The sequence below is a fragment of the Ciconia boyciana genome, chromosome 6 (genome assembly GCF_034638445.1).
Source record: "Ciconia boyciana chromosome 6, ASM3463844v1, whole genome shotgun sequence".
NCBI lineage: Eukaryota > Metazoa > Chordata > Aves > Ciconiiformes > Ciconiidae > Ciconia > Ciconia boyciana.
In genome coordinates this window covers 13307701-13330652 of record NC_132939.1, presented here as the reverse complement: position 1 = coordinate 13330652, position 22952 = coordinate 13307701, and the positions used below count along the sequence as shown (strand labels likewise).

The following is a 22952-nucleotide window of genomic DNA, read 5'->3' as shown; positions in this document are numbered from 1 at the left end:
TGAAAATCACCACATTCTCCGAGATACACCTGAAGACAGATGACTGGAATAATTTAGTAAATTTTTCCACGGATCCATTATACTGTATATGTAGACTTCAATGTCTGTGTCTCAAAGCTGCTGAGATACCTGTTTTCTCCAGTTTTCTCAAGTTTTCCTTGGCATTACAATCACTTTGCACACATCATCTTTGTAAAGCATAGTTGGTATAATAGCCTAATCATGATCTCAGTGAATTGAATGGTAAAATGGTAAAATTCCCATCACTTTGAGGCCCTGAATGTTTATTACACCATCAAAAGCACCTAAAACTTCTGTGCTAGTACATTATGCATACCATGTAAGAATGCTGCAAGATACAAAAAAGCTCACATCAACATCACTGACACATTACATCATTCTTTTTTCTTGGGCTTTGGCATGCTTCAAGATACCACTTTTGAAACAATCTAGGGAAAGTAACAGAAGTGACAGAGACAAAAGGGAGATGCAAGTCTAAAATACATTCATAAACAGATTCCATTAAAAAAACCCACAAACTATCTTGAAAATCTTATGTTTTTATAGTAAGTTTGTTCCATATAAACACTTGTCCTTCTATGCCTGATTTAAAAAGGAAAAGAATGCACCAAAAACCCAGGTGAAATTTATTTTCTGTTGGTCAGTTCAGCTTTCTGAAATTCATCATTAATGTCAGTTGGTTGTCTAGGAAATGGAATTATTCACCTCCCCAAGTGGCTGATTGGCTTTACATTGTTTCATACTGTAGCTTTTCCAAAACCACGGACCATTTTGATCTTTACATTTTAATGTATTTAAGCAGCTTAAACAGGATTGATAACTCTATATGTGCAAACCATTACACAGAAAAGCAAATATGCTTTGTAAGTCTCACAGGAGAAACCCATGTCATCCTAAAAATCAAATGCTCTATGATGTTTTAGGGAATAGGGATTTCAATTTGTCCATAATTTCATAGACCTATAGGCCTATAATTTCATAGATGACGTTATATCTTTTTTTCTTTAAATAATGAACTTATGGCATCTAAATGTCACATTAAGAAAAAATAATTTCACTGCAATGGTGAACTAGTCAGTAAGACTGACAGAGCAATATTGTCTATTTTTCCCTGTAAATTATTTTAAGATCATTAATAGAATGGGGGAGGAAGCATTATCCTCATGAAGAGCTTTTTAATATGATGCTATCTCTGTCGCTTCCAGATAATAGTTCACTGTGCCGTTAAACATAACTCTACAACAGTATCAAGCCAACTGTATTAATACAACAGCTGTTTCAGAAAGAAAGAAAAAAAAAAAAAACAAAAAAACCCACACAAAACCGAGGCATGGAAATTATTCTGGAGTCCATTAGCACTTCATCATTGTAGTAGATGTCCAAGCCACGCTGATTTGTTCTACTTCTGTTGCCTCTCCAGTGCACATACCTTGACAAGACTTCTCATCTGTTAATAATTTAAATCCTTTTCTGCAGCTGCAATCAAAACTGCCAACAGTGTTTTTACAGAAATGATCACAGCCTCCATTATTGGACTGGCATTCATCAATATCTGTAACAAAAAAGTGCTTCAGCAAATAAACACAGTACATTCAACATACTTCCACTGCCAGATCCAGAAAACAGTCACGTCCAATTGGTTAGAAAATCCCAGAAACAAAATCTAGTGAGACTACTACAAATTTTAAGGAAGATCAGATCCAGCTCTTAAGAACGATCTGGCCCATTCAGCCCCATGACAGAGTTATTTGCTTTCATTTAACATATTGCTGTCAGTTACATTTGCGTACGTGTATTCACAAAAGACCACTTCCTTAAGTTCTGTTTGGAAACATTTTGACTTAAATGTTCTCTAACAGGTTTTATAGCTTTATAAACACTCTCTCCATTTCCTCTTCCTAAGCCCTGCAGAAATCACAGGCAGAGAAGACTTCCTGAGCTACCCTGTCCTTTTCATGCCAATATTAGAATAAGTTCTTTATCTAACTTTAATTGACTCAGGCATAGGGATTCCATCATTTTTGCCTAGCAGAACAGTCTTAACATCTAATCACTGGAAAATGTGTTCTAATATACAACCTAAATGTCCCTTTGCTCCTTTCCAGTACTCTCATTAGAGCTGCTTGGACCAGTATAAGTAATTCTACTCACACATCCCTGTTTACACACTGATATTTACTTACAAACTGCTCTAATACCCAGCTGACTGCAGGCAAAATAGCAGACTATTGGACTGTATGCCTCTAAGAACCCACACGCCTACCTCTCCCAGTACTGACCTCTACTTTACCACAGACCTGTATTACCTCCTACCAAACCTCATCTGTGAAAAATGAGGCCATCTTGGCAGGAGGGGTGGAAGTGGGGAGGGGGAGGGCAGAGCAGCAGAGATTCTCTGCACATCATGCACCTGATGCGATGGAAACCGTGTGTCTACCCCCGGCTGCAGTCCTTTCTTAGGTCAGATTACACATACTGGCTTTCCTCTGGACACTGGATTACCTTCATTTGGAGATGAATATCTTACAGCAAGGTGTTGGTATGCACGTGTTCATGTCCATGAGTATAAAACTCACCTTTACATGTCTTCCCATCAAACTGGAGTGTGAATCCAACAGGACAGCTGCAGTGAACTCCGGTTGATGTATCTTTACACGTACGATCGCAGCCACCGTTATTTACTGCACATGTTTCTAGCCAACAAGATAAAGCTGAAGTTTGCTCAGGGCTATTATATTGGTAACAAGAAACATCATGTGATACAAGGTACCGTTCCAAGTACACTGCTATTCAACCACATTTAGTTTAGTATACGTGAGCAACTACTGAATACATGTGTTGGCAAAATCCCTGCCTCAGCTACATCCAGTTTTTTGCAGAGACTCTACAAACTAAGATATTGTCTCTGGATATTATCATCCTTAAACACAAATCCCTGCTCCTTGATGATGAATCTGTTCCTGTCAGTCTGTCGCCTTACGCCCACACTCGATTCTGGCTGATCCTCTGACACTTCCCACCAATGCTCAGACACCTGGTTACAGTCAGCACTACTAAAACAGTTTCCTTAAATCCATCCCAACACACCTTCACATGCTACCTGTGCTCCCAGTCATGGTGGATTACACCCACACTGAGCATTCCTTCAGGCTTGTAACCCAGGTGCCATCTCAACCTAATGTTCCTATAACTTCCCCCTATGCAAACTATGTCTAAGCCTCACCAAACCTTTCTAGTGAACACCTCTAAAATACAGTTCTTCACATCCAACTAAAGAGAAATAACTCACTCTTTGGCATTCATCCTCTTGTAGTTGGTCTAACCACCTCAGTCAGTCTAACCACCTTTTCACTGGCTGGACAAATGCAATTTTATCCACCACATATTGATTCAGAGAGCTGCAAAGATAATTTTTTATGTCTGCTTTTTGAAATCCTCTCTTTCTAGCTCTGCCTCCTAGTTTTCTGCAGCATTAAGTATATGCTACTTATTCTCAAGTTTTGAGACCTTTACTGGTTTATTCCCTCCCAGTCTCTCATCTCACATGCAATACTGGGTGGCTGTGTCCAACCTCCACATGAAGACAGAGTGCCTCTTCTTTCTTCCTCTTTCCACAGAAATGTCATTTTTTTTGAAAATTACGCTATTCATTTAGGTGTCTAAATATGGATTCAGGAGCTCAGAGCTAGCCCTATACTTTCGGTTGTTTCTTCCTCAGCCTCCATGCCATTTCTGTGGCAAATGCCAATAAGCACAGTAAATCACCCTGACTGCCTGGAGTAAGGGTTTTTGAGAGGTGGACATCCACTGACCCAGCTGCCCTGAGACCACAGTGATTGTTTCTCATGCTGGTGCCTTCCCAGTAATGACAGACCCTCAGAGGCTGGCATTCTGGGCCAGATGTGAACACCTCTAGGAAGAATAAGATGACCTTGTATCCTAACATGTCCTTCTAGATGCAATCCACCACTGGGCCCAACTCTCTTCCATGCAGAAGCATACTTTCAATTGAAGAGAAGCAGGTAAAACACTGCTTCCTCCACAATCACTTGGCTAAAACTGTAGCACAGAAGGGATTGTACTGCATTCCCATGATGAATTAGAACCATGGAAACATACACTACTTCAAGGACAAGTTCTTGACACCTCCTACTAACCATCACAAACAATGTACATAGTTTCTTATACATTATGGAATAATATTATTTCTTGCAGCATCTTAGGCAGGGTTCAGCCCAGCTATGATGGTTACAATTAAAAAAAAAAACCCAATTCTTCAATCTAAAAGGTTTTGGCAAACAGCAAAGTTATTTTGGATAAGCACTTTTACCCATAAGCAACCGTCGCTTCACCCTCTTGTCCACATCAGCTCCTGCTGTAGTGTTTCCCTCAGAAATTTCAACAGCTGCCTCTTCCCTCTCTGTAAGGAACATGAAAGAAGCAAATGAGTAAAGGTGCGCTGACCAGAAGCCTCATCTGATATCCAACACACACACACATGCAATCAGCTGCATCGCACACTGAATTATCAGAGACAGTCAGAACTGACTAGGCAGTAATATTTTTTTATTAAAAAAGAAAGTAATAATGAAAATCATTAAGACCCTTCAGTGAAAATCATGAGAATACTTTGCTTTTGTTGCTTCCTTACAACTTATGTTTGCTTCAGTATTCTTAACAAAACAGAAGATGCACTACAGATGTAGTGAACAGCAACAAGACGAAAGAACTAATTGAACTGTCATGAACTGTTCTGTTAAGAGCACACTGTCATCATCTATCATGGACTAATACAAGGACCAGCCAGCTATGCCTGAGCATTTGATTTCAATCAACGGAAAACAAACTCTTCCAGAGACTGGAAAAGTTTATAAATCTTAAGTGCTTTCTTTACTGGATAACTGCCTTGCAAAAATTGTACTTTAATTTAATTCAGAGTTCTGGTTTTAACAGACGTACCGCTTGGTTACACCCTCTGGCTCGTGCTTGCGCTTCAGAGGGACCAGTGATAATTACAGGCTGCAGTACTATTAGGTAGCTACTTATATAGGGAAGCATAAGTTGCCTGAACCCAACCAACTCACTCATGCACTAGCAGGTTTCTTGGTTTTGTATTCCTTGACATTTTCTAGCCATGCTATTATAAGGAGCATGCACACACAGCAATGCCACACCACTCTAAAGTTAGCCATCAACAGAAAACTACTTCCCTCCACCGTATACTGACCCAGGCAGGTTTTCCCATCCACATGCATGATGTACTTGGGGTGACATCCACAAATAGGCCCATTATCAGCATCATCACATGTATGTTGACAGCCACCATTTCCATGATTACATGTTACTAGAAAGAAAATACATGTTACATCTCACAAGTACTTCCACTGTCTTTGAAAGACAGTGTGCATTTGTCTCCATTTGACCATCCAAAACACCTTCCTAACATGCCCCTTTCCTGAAGAACTCTGTGAGACTGAAACACTGCAGAGCTCTCTTGTGGAGCTGAACTTCCCATCATTATGAATGATGGCGCAACTCCCACACTGCAGATACTGTAGCAACCCATAGACTGGTGTGATAGTGTCCAGCAAAGCCATTGATTCTAGTTTAATTCAAATGCACGCAATTTAGGCATGTCATCCCAGTTTAGCTATAACATACCAAATCCCATATCACTGCAAACAGAACACTATTTGTGCACTTTGGGAAACCATAAGCATATGCAGAATGTTGCATACAAATGCAGCTCCTCTGGTTCTTGGACAGTTCAAATCCTGGTCGGCATTCACAGGCAACTCCTCCTTTGGGCGTTTCTCTGCAGATGTGGGCACAGCCATGATCTTTATTCATGCAGCTCATGCCTTCTGCAAAACAGGACAAGTGCAAGAGCATCAGCATCCTCGGCATCTCTGTGTGCAGGCAACAGTCAAATAAAGTCAGTTCAATACACACACAGACAACAGCCTGCTACTTCTGGGAAGACTCTACAGTGTTAGGACAAGAAGTACAAGCTTACAGACAGGAAAGGGAGAAAGTCCAATTCTGCAAAGTCAATGGCCCCAGGGTTTCTCCGTCTGTGATCTTTTCTGTGCCCATGTTCTTTGACTGCAAGGTCAGAAAGCAACATCCCTAGATTTGTACAGCATCTGCATTCTCATCCAATGCTCTCACTTTACACCAGTGCTTATAAAACTTTCTCATTTCTTCTATAAAAATTGCAAGGTGGCTGATACCTGGCAAGATCAAAGCCTAAAGTGAAGTTCTTATTTCTCTGCTTAAAAGAGCAGCCACCAGACGCAGGAATGCCTAGGCGGACAGTCACAAGTCATCCCTATTTCAATTACTGGCCTACAAAGCAGATTCCCAAAGTCATAACCTACCTCAGCAGTGACCAAGTAGTGACGAGGCAGACATACAGATTGTACGTATGCTGTATGTCAATTCTCTTTTTTGTTAACCGTTTTGTTTTCATGGGTTTTTTTCTGATTTCAATAAATACCTCCCAAAATAACCCCACTGGGGATTATCACAGTGTTCTGTATTTCTATACACCTTCCCAGCTGGACAGAATTTAGTGCCAGTGCCTGCTTTAACCAAATGAAAAAGCAGTGTGACACTAGTGACTTTCTTCCTTTTGGTGCACCTCCTAAAAACATCCTGTCATTTTTGTCTCTGACAGTCACAAGCTGTTCATGCACCAGTCAATGACCGCCAGAGTGTCTTGTCTGGCCTTTGCAAAAAGTTAAAGTCAATTAAACAGGGAGGAATTGTTATTGTTCCTAGAATTATTGTAAAAACTTCTTTCACCTTGCCCCATGGTTCAGCTAAATCAATGCCTTTGCCACTGGCAAGATGGTGACACAATTTGTACACGCACAACTTAAAACTCCACAGCAGCTGGCTGAGTTATCAAATGGGATCATTAGACCAAACTAAGAGAGCAGTTTTTCTTCTAACAGTACACCACAGATTTTTGCTGAAGTATTCTATAGTGCTACAAAATTGGGAGAGAAGACAACTGAATGCTCTCCTCAGGTATATGGAGAACACACCTTTGCCATCAAATTCTCTGCCTTGATGCATTTGGCTTTTATAAGACATGTTACACCAGAATGCTCTTTCTTCTTGGTGAGAACACTTCATTTGAGAAGACTAAGTGGAGCATACTTTGGCAGCAAGGGCTTATCCCACATTACCTCAGTGAACTTCTACTGAGTTGAGCAGATGCACAATCAAAGAGAGAATGAAAAGGGTGACCATGCTGCTAAAAAGGGATTGTGTGAACAATTCCACACCCTATATATTTTTTAAACTTACACAGCCCCTTTTGCAGCCTTATTACTAAATGAAACAAAACCACTGTATTGGCAGAGGTTAGCTTGTCACCATTATTCCACTACACTTCAGTTAGGTCCTTGCTCTGCACACAACTATTCTCACCATCTGAAGCACAAGCTACAGTACCCTTTCTCTATTAAGATAGCTTTAAGCAACAAAAGAATGGATATTGCAAAGCCTAGATTATTCTGCTCTACTGGCTTTTTGATTCCTTTCCCACAGTGAGGACCCTGTAGAAGTCTAACAAGACAATGACACTTCAAATCCTGCAGCACACGGACACAGCCCAAGGAGCCCACATGAAAGCTGTCATCCATTATTGTGCTGTCAGTCAAGGAACCAGACAACCCATGAGGCCACAAATTAGCCTCATTAACTCTTGTGTTTTTGTGACATTTCTGTTCTTAAGCATGCAACATGACTTGGTCTGTTAGCTCAGAGGCATTAGAAAGCATTAAGAGAATTAGCAGCTTAGTTTCTGTTAACAAAGTTATTCTTTTGTCTCTGTAGAGCTACCAAAGGGGAAACTGTTCAAGCAGGTACTTTGGTAAAGTTCACTGACATCAGACAAATGGTTTAAATGCTCAATTTGGGATTGCTCCATTCTGAGTGAGCAGAATTCAATCTGCTCTCCACAGAAAGCTACAACTGCACTTCTCAAACCAGGGCACATTTTAATAACAAAGTATCCATTGTGTAACAAGGTACATGACCAAACCCACCAAAATCTAGCTGACTGAAAAGACAGCATTTCACAGAAGATACATACATCCACACATTCTAGCATTTACTATGAAGCTGCTGCTTGTTTCCAAAGGTGGTAGAAGATTTCTACGCAGCCCCATTTTATAAGGTTGTATTAAAGAAATGTCTGTAAAACCATAAATGCTGTGTGACTGCAAACTCCTTCACAGACACAGTGTCTCCCAGGTCACATTGTTCCAGAGCTGTTGCAATGGCAGATTGTGGTCCAGAACCAAACCCCAAACAATTTTTGGTCAAATCCCACCACATGCTTCCCAGACACACGACTTCTCTTGCAGGAGACCCTGCCCTACTGACACACAAATGTCGTGGGATGGATGAGTCTCTTGTCACCACACCCACAGCCAAGGGAGCTGAATTCAGTGCCTGCCTGGCCTAGCGCACCCCAAGCCAGATGAGTCCTACCTGATGACTGGACCTTCATGAAGTTACCCAGCAAACTTCAGTGAGATCTGAGCACTCCTGTCACAGGCAAAAAGCCAGCATAGTATTTCTCTATCAGGTCACGTTAAATTAGTCTCTTACATGTATGATCTGTGTTTAAATCTTTGTCTTTTTTACACAGCACATGTAAGGACATCACCACCAATCTCCTAAGAACATTAAGGCTCCATTTAGGGCACATTCAACCAGGTGCTCAATAGGACAGAGGGAGAAGATGCAATCGTACAAAGAACTACCAGAGATTCTGAGAGGCACCTTCTAATAGGCAAATGACAAGGAGCATCAGCACAGACAGCAGAACAGGACATTCAGGAATGCTTTAGTCTTTTTTTTCATGCTTTCTACACCCTTGTGTTAAGGCAACTTTTTCTAAAAAGCTTTCTAGTTATCACTGTTCTCCACAGTCAGAAGGACTCTAAGAGCAATAGCTGAGATGGTCCCCCGTGTACAAGCTTTCAGTCCACACAGTGATTTCAAATGTGGCTTTCATCTTGCAGGTCCAATTCACTCCCATTGATTCAGCCCAACAAGTGGATACTGCGACTGTGAAATACCACAAGGGAGAGCAGCAAGATTTGTCATTCATAGCAATAGCAACCACAAAATGTACTACATATTTACTCGTCAAAAACTCTGCTTTCCTTCAAATTTTTGCATTCTCTAATATGGAGCAAGTTAAACACAGAAACAAGCTACGTGTGCATGGCTGCCCTGCCAGCTACTGTAACAGCTTCCCAAAGTAAATCCATTCTCCCACATATAGATGAAGAGCAGCTCATTCAGAGCAGACAGCCAAAGAAAAAAAAAATAGGATTGTGCACAACTTCCCAAGACACTCTGAGTTCCTGTGGTTTAAGCAGGGGCTAGGCAGAACCATCAAGCCCCTCAGAGCACCCCTGTACTTCAGACCAACACAGTCATATCAGATGAAAAATCAACTTTAATTATCAAACTCTCCTCTAACAGCTACCTGACCTTGAGTCCCTTGTCACAGTAGGTGACAGGGAACCCCGAGGATAATTGCAGATAGACTTGGAAGGGCAGATGACTCCTAGGCTCCCCTGTTACACTGGTCATCAGGAGGAATACAACAAGCCCCAAGCCTCTTTATTTCTCCTATCTCAACTCCAGTTCACTCTTTTTCTGTGTATGTAAAGGCCAGTACTGCAGACCACTAGGAAGGCCTCTCAAGCATTAATGTCTGCACTTTTAACTGGGCTGGGAGACAGGGAAGGAAATACTCCCTTATATTACAGATAAGAAGCAAAACTGAAGAGATGGTCCAGGCAGTAGGTGCCAAATACTGTTTCAATCAATGCTGTGAGGCCTCAAAAGAGAACTAATAAAGCATATACACTGAGAGATGCATACACAAGGTAGAGAACAGAAGACCTAGCGATGAGCACAAAAGCAGAGAACAAAGTGAGGGGAAAGATAAAGCAATGAGATGAGATTTCACTTACAACAGACCTGCCCACCCAAGGAAAAAATAGAAAAAAAAAGTGGGGAATCCCGTGGAGCACTTCTTCACAGTAATGGGGGGGAGGCAGGAGGGAAACAGTCACAGCATGATAACCTGAAAAAAGGGCTTTTAAAGAAAACAAAGCAAACACTTCTGTATTTTAGTATAAAGAAAAAAAGCATTTCAGGCAAAAACAGTAAGGGATTTTTCCTAAGACTGGTTTTCATAAAAATATATTTTATTTAGTAGTTTTTAGGAAAAAATGCATCTTTTTTCCCCTCTTGCTTTTCTTTTTCAAAGGAAAAAAAAAGATTAAGTGTAAATTTGGTGTTATGGAAAAAAGGTCTTTTTTTTTTTTCCAAAAAAAGTTAAAAGAAATTAACTGCATCTTTAAAAATAAGAGAACAGAGGTAGAATTCCAAAGGTACAATTTAGGAAACAAATATTAATGACAGAAAATGCTGCTGCCGTTAGCTCAGGAGAGTAGAAGGTACTCAAGTAGCAGCAAGTAAGAATAAAAAGAGTTGGAAGTTTTTCCTCCCTTGGCATCGGACAAGAAAAGGAGTACAAGCAACTGATTTTCATCCTTAGATTCATCACCCATGCACATACACAAACACACATCACTGCTAGCAAGGCAACATGAAGGGAAATGCCTTGCCCCACCACTGCAGGCTTCCTGCTTGTCCCCACTCCTGGCTCAGCTCCTCCAGTGGCAAGCTGAGCAATGGCCTGAGAAATCACCATGCATCAGCAGACCCCCGTGAGACCAAGCCCAGTACCAGAGAAGCAGAGAATACAAATTCTTAATTCAAACAAAAGATCAATTCAGCTACGTCAGATGACAGCCACCTCAGCACACTCATCTGTGGATGGCCATATATGTCTATAAATGTTGATCTCTTCACTATGGGGATTTTTAAAGTGAGATTTGTTTATTCATGCTCAGATTCCTCTTATAGTCATGCCAACGATAAGCCATAGATTAAAGAAAGCTTTACAGCTTTGAATACTTCTTGGTAAGATATTCACTGTACAGTTCAATGGACAACTCCCTGATCTGAGCAACCACTTTAAAGTATTCCCTAAGGGCACCCAAAATAACTTTGTTCAATCCAATGTCTAATTAGATATCCAAGGCTCTCTGATCTCTCAAAGGCCGCTTCATGAAGGTTTCACTCAAAACAAAGAACGTGATTTGAATACCTTTGGGGCTGACAAACACTGAAACCTAAACACTGTACAGGGAATCTAAAAGGTACCTGAAGGTAATGCAGGTATTGCCCTGTAACTAAAGCCGATGGAAATGGTCAGAACTCACTGTCCTTCAATTTGTTGCGATTCCCTGAACAGCTTAGCTGCACAACAGAGCATAAAGTACACTGGGAGTACAGCAGTACAGCCTTTAACAAGCACAACACTGCAAACATACAGGTGGGATCAAAGGGGCAGAAGGGATGTAAAGAGTCTTCAAAGTCACTTAGAAGAGTCTTGACACACTGTTCCTTTTGAAAGGAGCAAGGACTTCAAGACCCTTCACAGCTTTGAAAAACTCAACCTAAAAATACTTCTGAAGCTGCTTTAGAGATTTTGCAGTTAGCTTCTGACAAAAACTCCTGCTTGGTGCCTGGAGGGAAGCAGCCAGTACCTTCTGAGCGGTGGATGCACGTATGCTGGTTATCACTTAGAAAGAACCCTTCCTTACAGCGACATTCATAGCTCCCCACAGTGTTGACACAAACATGCTGGCAGCCACCGTTGTTGAACATGCATTCATCTGTATCTGAAAAAGAGAGAGAGAGAGAGAGATCAGCTTTGTGCTAACACCAATACACTCATATTGGCAGCAGCCGCTCAATATGCAGTACAGACAGACATCTACCCAGCATGTAACCACCCAGGCAGCTTAGACACCCCAGGCTAGCCTGTTGTTGTTGTTCTGTCACCCTTGGGAAAGTATGTTTTTGCTGCTGCTCTTCCCCAGTTCGCAATGCTCAGTCACAGGGCTCCCAAGAAATGCTGGACAACTAACCAGAGTTACTTGTTACAACTAAGGCAGAGTAGCCTTGGTGCAGCCAGAAGCAGGGCTCCACGCTCCACCTACGTGAACGTACTCTGCCTCTCAGTGCAGCTGGATAGTACTACCACTCAGCAGCCTAGCACATTTACATCTAGGTTGAGCATTCATACATGGTTCTGTCTTGCTCGGTGGGACGCAACTTTGGCTCCAACCCCATCCAAGCTATAAAAGGTGTTTTTCCAGAACACTCCCCATTCTGAAGCAAAGGTGGAACAAGAAAGATACAAACCTCAAAATAAGTTTAGCTTAAAACCTATCCCCTGCTCCTTACTTTCACTCTAGCTAGAATTCACACATCACATCTGTTCTGATGCTCAGTTTGATTTATCCTCCTCCTCCCTCAACTCTAGGTCATCACCACTTATCATCAAGGCTGATGCTGTGTTGCCTGACTACAGTCAAGGACAAGAGCAGAAGTTCTGGAGATAGTTTTAATGTTGATTTTGCAATATTCAAGAGCTTCAACAACAGAGAAAACAGAAAGGCTCTGCTTGCAAGATAACCAAGAGAAACAAAGAGTGGAAGAACTTCAGCTAAGCCTCTGAACAACAGGATGCTCATCCCAACCTACAATTATTTGGAATTTTACGCCTTAACAAGCGCAGGTTTTTGTAACCACTACCAGCAAAGAATTTTCCTACCCTAATTTCCAGAAATACAAATTTGAACAGGAAATGAAAATGCTCAGTCCCTTAAAAAACAGGACAAAACATTGCTGAGGCAAAGCACTGGTCTCATTTGCAAATTCATATGGAACATCATGTTTGCTCCCTGTTCTGTTCATTGTTCCTGTGCTAATAGTACAATGTTTTTAATTTAACGTTGTAGCATTTCTGGCATAAAACAGCTGTCTTCTAGAAAAGGAGAAAGAGAAAGGCTTTTAGTAAGAAGCATAACAATATTACAACAGATTTAATTTCTACTGAAGGCAATGAGTAAGCCAATGGATGCAAAAGAATGTGACCTGCTGTAGCAAAAAGAACGGCTGACATCTCCATCACAGTGAAGATGAGTATTTTAGAGTTCTACAGTGATGTGAATGTGCAAACAATCATGAATAAACATCCACCATGAGTCTTTAGTACTACAGATTTGAACTCCAGCAGATGTTTCTGTCTTACAGACCTTGGAAAGGTTTCAAAAAAAAATCATCTCTTTCCAACAAGTAATTGTCTATTTGGCTTAAACCCAGGCACACAGCCGAGATCTTCAAAAATAAGGGTGAGAGGAGGGCAACCCTGGCGTGAACAAAGTAAATAAACAGATTAAGAGAAGATGTAATCCAATTTGCTGCATGCCAAAATATTTATTTAATGTTTACATCACATCTCAAAAATCAGCAGATCAGTGGTAAAAACTTCATTGTATGTCAATGACATTTAATTTTATTTTTAAAAGTCTGCCATGCAATACTGAGCAGCTTCCCAGTAACATAGCAGATGGTATATTTTGGTCTAAGTTATGTCTAGGTCTTACTGATCACAAAAGAAGTCAGCTGAAGTACGTTCTAGAGGGGCTACTGGATACAAAGAGAATACACCCTTTGGTGGCATTGTAAGAGGTAAAGTGTTGGTTCACATTCAGCCCTTCATGGTAACCTCAGCTGAACTCCACTGTGTGTTTACACAAATGCACTAGAGAAAAATAAGATGTCCCTCCTATTACTTTAAAGTATCAGCAGATATTTTGCTTCCCTCTCTACTTTCTTTAGTGCAATACTTGGAACTTAGTGACTTCATCCTCTCCTCCACTTACACTGTAACAAAGTTAATCTGTGGGCACACACCAGGTTCCCAGCAGGTAAAACCCAACACAATCCCATTGGAGACTCCAGAGCTTTTCTGATTTGTCCCAGCAGAAGACACAGCCCAGGGATGGTTTGATCCCCCACCTGATATGCCATACACCAGTGGGAAATACCCCAGCCAAGCTAACTACAATCTTAAAATTACGCTGTGAGAGCAAGTTTCTCCCTAACACAGGCATGGAAGCCTGCCCGGGCACATCCAGTCAGTGCAGCAGAAGAGAAAAAGTGAGCCATCTCTGAAAAGGTAAATGGGACAGCTACTGCAGCACAGGGCAGAGCCACACAGGGTACCCAGCGTGGCTCCTGGAAGCAGGAGAGCTTCATCAACATGAGGCTCTGTCCCAGGGAAATAACACCAGCAGCATACCATGCTGCCAACAGGCTGGCAATGCACGCGCTTCTGTACACTGCCGCACTGTGTGCTGAAGAATACGATCACAGTAAAACCACAAGGTCTTGTTACCCATTTTTAAAGATTTTTCACCTGCTGGCACACAAAAAGAAGGAAACTATTGAGGTCTTAAATAAAGAAAAGAAAAAAAGGGTGAGAGAAAGTGTGTGCATGCAGGGTCAAGGGTGTGTTGCCAGGACTGAACACGTTTCCACTTTGCTTCACACTAACCACCCAGGAAAACTCCAAGCATTTGGCTTAGTCCCTCTGTACTTCAACGGCCTGTATCGTATACAGGTACTGCACACTCCTAATTGTCCTTTCCTTACAGTTTGCACGTCAGGAAGTACTCAGACACAGTAAGAGTGAGAAGCCCACACGTTCTAGATATAGGAGAGAGAAGATTTCTAAGCCCGGAAACACACCTGAGAACTGATCCTAAACTAACTTTGGAACAGAAAAGACAATGATAGCACATGTTCTTTTATATAAACTCATTTAGCATAGATGGCATTTCACACATTTTAACCCAAAGCACTTAACAGAAATGTAGCACAATTATCCTCCTCCTTTACAGAGGGGGAAAGAGCCACATTGGGATGGTACATCAGTACCTGGAATCCCTTAGTCCCATATGTAACATTCTTGTCTAGCTGAACTGATTCAGCCCAACAGATCGCCATGCATTTCCCATGGATGCAGTTAAAGGGTTATGTTAGCATCACCACTCACAATGCTCATGAACACACTTCTTACCCAGGCAGTTGTGGCCATCATGAGCCAACATAAAGCCATCATAGCAAGTACAGCGGTAATTTCCTGGAATGTTGAAACACTCGTGGACACAGCCTCCATTGAAGTCATTATCACATTCATCAATGTCTAAGGAATAAAGCAAAAGTCAATATGATGGATGCTTGCTTGAGTGTAATAGACACTTAGAGTTGCGACTGTGTAAATGTGAGCAGCAACTGCTGTCTGAAATCACCATTGTCTTGCAAATAGACTATACTTAACACGTTACTTGCTGAATGTTTCTAAAGAGTGACAAAATGCCTTGAGATTCCCATCTAGCTTTACCTTATAGTTTTTAAGGCTGCTGGTTAAACAACAGATTATTAGACCAAGTGGTATTACTAGGTGAAAAGCCACGTAATTTGTTTGCCTTTGATTTTGTAAACAAGTAAATCAGGTGAAGAAACAATGACTATTTTGATTTAAAATCATCCTCCATGTTCTAAGACGTTATTTTTAATGGCTCTATCGTCTTAGAAATACCTCATGCTGACACAGGCAGAGCATAGTGCTTCCATCACTTTACCTTCACATTTCTTCCCTTCACCAGTGTAACCCACTTTGCACATGCACTTGTACAGCTTCGGGGTGTTTTGACAAATAGCATCTGGGTGGCAGTCATCAAGCCCCAGGGCACATTCATCCACATCTGTGAAAAGACAAGATTCAGAAGGGATGTCAGAAGGTGAGAACAGGGCATGTCTCCTGCACACACCACCGACGAGACGATGTAAGGCTGAGCACCTGTTTGTGGTGTGTGCGCACATGTTATATGCATTTGTGAGTCAGGACAGAAACATGCAGAGACCGTATCTGAACTTAAATTTGTATAATGCTCTACCTGCATATAGATGTATTTGTATGCAATTCAGATAAGCTCGTGTTAAGCTTTTGTACCCACTTATAAATACATCCCAAATAATCTATTATGGGCTAGATCCTCCATGAGATTAGAGACCTCTAATTCATTAGAGACTGTTAATCTTTCTGGTTAACAACAAACAGTCATTGAAAGAGTTCTTGATCACATCGATGACATCACCCTCAGGAAGCCCAATGATTTTTAAACTAACAAGGGGAGTTTACAGAAATGTACTTTCAAGGTCACCACCAACACATTAAAAGACTGACTTACCATTAAACAGATGTATAATTTATAAATAATGCCAATTTTTTAAAATACAAGAATAGTATCTGGTGAGCAGCATTGCCAAATCACCTGGCCAGCCATCACAAAGCACAGCATACTGAAGCAAGATATCCAGGTGGAAACTTCAGAGCAGAGGAAATGAGAAGAAAGGGAAACACCAACAGGAGGAAGTCCTGGAGACGAAGAAGTGTAGACAGAAGAAGATAAAGAAAAGTTATGGGCAGCAGAAGACATCAGCAGTTTTTCATACAGCAGAAGAGAATTCAAACAGAAACAGGAAGATTTCCAGGAACTGGCTAAAAGGAAGAATTGCAGAAGCAGCACCCTATCCAGGTACAAAAAGTGACTCCTAAAATCACAGGATGAATTGCAGGAGTATCAGCAGAAGGTGACTACTTAGTCAGCCAATTTTTATAGTGGGGATCACTTTCTAACGGGGAATTTCAGCCAGTACCTCTCCCATTAACAATTACAGCATTCATCTCTTCCCCCCCCCACCCCCCCCCCAATCACAAAATACGCCTGTAGGTATTGCAGCAGTTGCCAACTTCAGAAAGTGTTCATGTAGTTTTAACTCCTAATGGCATTTGGCAGCGGGAATCAAGGCAAAGAGCCAGTGCTACAGCAGCAGTGCTCTCCTGGCTCTCAGGTGCACACAGAACCGATAACAACGATGGGGTCCTCAGATACTACCTCCAGAAAGCAAGGGGAAGGTGGAAAACAGCCAGAGAAAGTGGCAGAATCCACTTCCTTTCAAAGCAGAAAAGTCAAGCCATTAAAAAATAGGGGAAGCAGGGAACTGAGGGAGCAAGTCATACAAGGAGGGGTGCAGGGAACTGCTGAGGGGCTAGTGGGATTCAGGTAGATGGGGCAGGAGGAAAGGATGGGTAGGGAAGACAGCGGGCAGCAAGACGCATTAGCTGCATGCGCTGGCTGCGTACCCCCTGCACAGCAAGCTCTCCCCTTCCCAGCCCGGGCCAGGGAGGCAGGGGCACACCTGCCCCGGCAAGGCAGGTCCCAGAAAACACCCACCAGGGAGGGGGCTTCTCTCAAAGCTATGGCACGGAGACATCAACTAGATCTCATGTCAGTGGCAAAACGGCCGTTCCGCTATTTTATTTTTGCACTAATCCTCTGCTGTTCTGTCTGCAGCAGGCAGGGAAGAACAGCAGCAAAACCCTCCCCATTAATGCATACAGAAGCATGGAAAAGAGGGCTAGGAAAAAAGATCCCTAGGCACGGGGAGCGAGATTTCCTCATGTAGTGACAGTAGCCTGAGCTAAAGAGAGACCCTGGAGAAGGGAGACTGTGAGCAAACATCGCAGCCTTAAACTTGGCAGTAAGGCGGACGCGGAGGAGGCTGCGCGAAGAATTACTGGGTTTATTCCTCGGCGACCAAAGGCAAATTAAGCCGTGACATACGCAGAGTTTACTTCCCCGCTCCTTCGGCAAAGGTGAGGCGTTAGCCAGGTGCCCTCCCCCTCGGGGGTCAGCCCTGCTCCCAGACGAGGCCGCCTGGAAACCGGCCTTTGAAAGCCACCCGCGGTGCCCGCAGCGCCGCGCGAGGAGCCACCCCCCCGCTCGCCCCGCCAACGGCCGCACCTCACCTCGGTAACGGCCGCCGCTCGCCAACGGCTCCCCTTCCCTTCGCCAGCGGCCTCCCCCGCCCGCCCACCTCGGGTGCTGGCCCCCGGCAGCGATGGCCAGGCGCCCGGAGGGAAAGCCGCCCGCCGGGGCGCCGGGACCGCCAGGTGCCCCGCGGGGGGAGCCGCTGTCCAGGGCTGACGGCGAGCCGGCGGCGCGGCACTCACCGGGCAGGGGCAGGGCGGCGGGGGCGCCCGGCGCGGGCAGCAGCAGGAGCAGCAGCGGCAGCGCCCGCGCCCCCGCCGCGCCGCGGCGGCCGCCGGACCCCATCGATGGCGCTGCGGCGGCGGCTGCGCTGCTGCTGCCGCCGCCGGGCGGGAGGAGGCGGCGGCGGCGGAGGGCGGCGTCTGCGGGCGGCCGGCCCGCCTCGCACTGACAGCGGGCGCGGAGCGGCGGGGCGCGGCGGCGAGGGCTGGGCGGGCCTCCCCTGCCCGGGCCTCCCTGCCCTCCCCGCGGGCCGCCCGGCGGCACCCAGAGGCGATGAGCGCACCCTCTGCACGCGAACCGCCCCATCCCACGTGAAAACCCTGTACCAGCCGCACCAGGGCACCCACCCACGGCACCGGCGTTCGAACACCTGCACACGCCCTAAACACAGATGTCCCGGAGAGCCGATGCATCCTGAAGGTAATCAAATACCTCACACGCGGGCTGTGGGTGCCAGCGGCAAGTGTATTGGAACAGGTGCTCCCCTTTCTGGAGCGGCCCATAAAACAGCCTCTTTCTAGTAGAGACAAGCCCATGCAAAGATGCTGCCTGACTGCATCCTGTCACAACCCACATATACACAACTCACTCGAGCCTTGCTTGTCTTCTTCAAACATACAGTATTACAATTTTTACCAAGTAATTACACCCCACTGCAGCACGTGAAGTCCCCGTCTGAAGGCCGTACCAGAACCCCCAACATCACACCACCAGCCCTGGCCCTACCCCACCTCCTTTCCCAGCCAGGGACTTCTCACAGCTGTCCTTCCTTTGGCAGGTAAAAGTGGCCTATCCATTATTCACCAAAATTATAATTTCCTAAACGTTGTTTGACCTTTCACACAGCAAGTGACAGCGGGCAGTATTCTTTTCCACCCCTCTCCCCCATCCCCATTTCACTGCCTTTTCTCTTTTGTTTTGTTCTGTGAGAAATACCGAGCTATTTCTAGTTGTAAGGGTGGTTTATACACATTAGTAAATCTTCGGAGTGAAACTTTCCCTCAGTCTTTGTCTTTGTTTCCTTAATGGTAGCTATAAATTACCACTTTCCTTTCTCACTGGAGCATCAGGCTTCATTGCTTTTGAAATGATCAAAGTTATTCTCTTCTAAAATCCAATGAGAAACAACCTATTGTATCTCCTGGTCGGTTTCAGTCTTAGTCAAACTCATCTATAAATGCATAAAGCCGCTCATTAAACACCCCAAGGATTCTCCAGCCCCACACCATACCCTGAGCCTCCCCTACCAACAGAAAGTAAAAAATAAATGAAGACTTTCTCGACAGTTTCCATGATCTCATGAATAAACAATCACACTTACAATGGGAATTCGCACATCCACGCACCTCTCATCTGGGGATATCGGTCAAGGTGTCTCTACAAACAATTCTCCCAAATGCACAGAGAAGCCATCTCCTATTGAGGCACGTAACTACAAGCTACCTTACAGAAAAGCTGTTACATATTTCAGGCACTTTCCAGTCAAGGTTCCTCAATGAACTTGACCAATATTAATTTAATTAAAATTCAGCACAAGATTTTATGAAAGACATAAAATCTACATATGAAGAGTGTAGCAGAAAAAACAGTAAGAGACACTGAGAAGACCCTTATACCCAAACAACTAAAGCTTTCCAAGACACAGTAAAAGCAAAGCATCTTTCTTACTTCTGTAAACTAAAATATAAAGTGACACATAAATATTTGGGAATGCCTGAGTTAGATCAAAAGATCTCAACACAGCTTGGAAAACAAGCAGGAACAATATTAAATTTATCTTAGTTAATGAAACCATTTCTTATACATAAATCTCAAAGTGCTTTGTGAAGGATCCTAGCTATTATTTCACATACAATATTAATTTGTTTATGATGAAGAATTGCCATTAAAACATCTCTTTAAAGACACAAAACAGACAGAAGCTCAGACCTCAACTCAGATGTCTTTCTGGAGCCTTCTTAACTATTTCTATCCAACTATAGAGTCAAAGTGACAGATGACCTCACTAGGCACTAAGATCTTTACCGGGACAGAGAAGCTAGAAAAATTGTTAAGACTCAACTTCAGCAATAAGTTAAGTATGATGAAAGATAAACAAATGTACCAGGGCAGTTCAACAGGAAGAGACCCCAAATAGCACTGTTTGGGTTTTTTTCAGCAATTAAAAATAAAATCAAAGTTTTAGGGAGAAAAATAGCTACTGGTAAATATCTGCAAGAAGGAAGCATATGCAAACAGGATATTTTCATACATTATGCATACTGATCCTAAAACCAATAGCAACGTTTTTGCTCATCTAGATACTATACAGCATTTTAGTCTTGAACTAAATTTTCTCAGTATTGTGTGGACCAGAGTCCCATTCAGTTATGCTTCACAGATGCTTTGGGGAGAGAGAGGTTTGGCTGTTTTATGTTTGGAGAAAGGCTGCACATCAGAAAACTTGTCTGCTTTTCCCAGTTGTACCAATGTGTGTGCTCCCCTACAATCTTGCAAAACGTAGAACTTCTTCCTGCTGACACTGTCTGATCTCTTTGGACTGCCAGGAGCACAACACTGCTACAAACACTGTCTGCTGCTCCAAGGAACTCTTCCATACAGACAAGATCCCCACTTCCCCCCGCCCTCCACTTCAACTATCATTCACAGTTGCCTCACACTAAGAGATCAAGACTAAGCTGCCACAGAGCAGTCGGATGTAGAAACTGCTCCAGAAATTCTGCATCTGATCTCCTGAGTTGAATACTTTTGTCTGAAAATTTGGGATTAAAAACTGCTTTATGCTTTATAATCCTTGTCAAATTTTATTATTTAATGATAAGCAAACATTATTTGAAGACATCTAGATTGCCATTTCATTTGTACTTTAGTGTAGTGAGAAGCAGTGTGGGTCTGCTGGGCTGAGCAACAGTGCATCACATTGACCCAAAATTTAACATGACTGAGCGAGCATAATGAGTGCTTGTGACAGAAGCTGAAAACAACTGGAGGGGGGGGGGGGGGGAATGCCAGAACAAAAAAGGGAAAGGGGCAGACAGACAAGTAAGGAAATACTTTCAAATATTTAATTATTCCAAAGCTTTTCACACACACAATGTCTCAGAGCTGTACTTTCAAGTCTTACTCATTTCTGTATGTATACTGGGTTTTGAACAATTGTTTTTCTTTTAAATGAATCGCTCAAACTTTTGCACTTGCACTTTCTATCTGAGTATCCAAGGGTTTTCCAAGCTAGCAAATAGGTTGTTGAGTTCTACATAAAATAACATATCTTCAGTAATCACCATTCAGTTTTGCAATTTAACAGTGGCTTTCATTGGGAGTAGGACCTGCACATGGCTTATCTCAAACAATGAGGAAATCTGGGGTTCCTCTGGTCACAAGAAGTCTAAAAGATCCTCTCACATAATTTATATTCCTTGTCTAAGTCTTTTTATGCCACTGATAGAAAAACTTCCCTGAAACAAACACCAGATCCATCCATGATATTTTAAATGTTGTAGGATCTGTATCTTAAAATGCCACTGAAGAAGAACGGTTCCTGTTTATTGCAAGACTGCATATACTATGTTCTACTAATGAATATACATATTTGGGTTAATAAGGAAAAAAGGACACTTTTTGCTATGTGAAATAACTTTTAGACAAAGATCTGCTTGGTGCAGCTCTGACATTTGTACTCTGTAAGAACTTTCCAAGTCTTTCCAAGTCTACAACAAATAACATGAGCACATTTCTCGACCCATGTGTTTGGACCAGTTAGTCAACAGATAATCATTGTCTAGCACTCAAACTCTCCTCACCAACAGACATTAATAAGCATCACCTTCTATAAAACCACCTCAGACCTGACATTTGGAAAAGCACTGTGAACCCAGCAGTTGCACAACACACTTTCCTCAGGAAGGCCCCTGTTCTTTTTGTTCCTTCCCCTTGCAGGAAGTCTGAAAGATTCAGGGCTACCCATGATGAAGGGAATGTGTTTCTGAAGCTGTGCTTACCTCACAGCTCCATCCAGGCCTGCCCCACGTCCTTCCTCATAGTGCCCTGCAGAGGAATTAGAAGCAGCAGGTCTAATAAGCCTAGGGAATTGAGATGGTCTGTTTCCCAGAGAAGCAGGTTTGGCATCTCACACAAGCGCAGCACGCCTGGCAGCAGGTACCAAGTTCACGACTGCAGCCCCCCAAACCTGTCCAAGGCTCAGGCCACCAGCACCACCTCATCAGAGCACAGGACAGGCCAAGTTCACCTTCTCAGCATCTCCCCTAGTGAGCCCACAGGATGACACAATCAGTTGTTAGTAGTGCAGAATCACTGCCAGCTCAGGAAGACTGATGTGGTTCTCCCAAGAGAGATCTTGACAATTTTCATTTTGCTTTGCTTAAAAAAAACCTCCACCACAGACCAGGGTGTGTGTGTGTGAAGAAACAAAAAGAGAGGTGAAGGAAGCAGAGATACCTCCAAATAATGATCAAACTCCTTCCCTTCTGCGTTTCCCCTGATGGTATAAAATATCCAATGATGACCTCATGCAGTCTGACACAGAGTGAACCCCACCAACTTCAGAATAGTCCTAACTTGAACCACTGTTTCCAAGCTGAGAAAATTACCTTCTGTGTTTGTCAGCTTCAAACCAGAAATTTGTCAAAGCAGAAGTTAGCCATTGCTAATGTGCAGGTCAGAAGAATAAGCAAGTCTCTCCGGCTACAGCTGACAAAAGAGTGGGCAGCTCCCTAAAACACAGGAAAAATAGTGCACCTGAAGGATGAGCTCTTTTTTTTGCAGACGCTCGGCTACTAAGGAATGGCAGAAACCATACAACATGGGGGAAGTGGCATTCATCCTTCT

At 43.1% G+C, this 22952-nt stretch overlaps 1 protein-coding gene across 1 annotated transcript in view; it reads right to left on the bottom strand.

Annotated features, from left to right (window-relative positions):
- The window catches only part of SCUBE2 (signal peptide, CUB domain and EGF like domain containing 2), a 45068-nt gene extending 26658 nt beyond the window's left edge, over window positions 1-18410 (bottom strand). The window contains exons 1-9 of the mRNA XM_072864114.1: window positions 18065-18410; window positions 15630-15752; window positions 15065-15190; window positions 11679-11813; window positions 5760-5885; window positions 5249-5365; window positions 4352-4441; window positions 2598-2714; window positions 1451-1573 (exon numbers count right to left, since the gene is read on the bottom strand). Of these exons, the coding sequence (XP_072720215.1) occupies window positions 1451-1573; window positions 2598-2714; window positions 4352-4441; window positions 5249-5365; window positions 5760-5885; window positions 11679-11813; window positions 15065-15190; window positions 15630-15752; window positions 18065-18410 (1303 nt within the window). The remainder of the gene's footprint in view (window positions 1-1450; window positions 1574-2597; window positions 2715-4351; window positions 4442-5248; window positions 5366-5759; window positions 5886-11678; window positions 11814-15064; window positions 15191-15629; window positions 15753-18064) is intronic.
- Between the last annotated feature and the right edge of the window lie 4542 nt (window positions 18411-22952).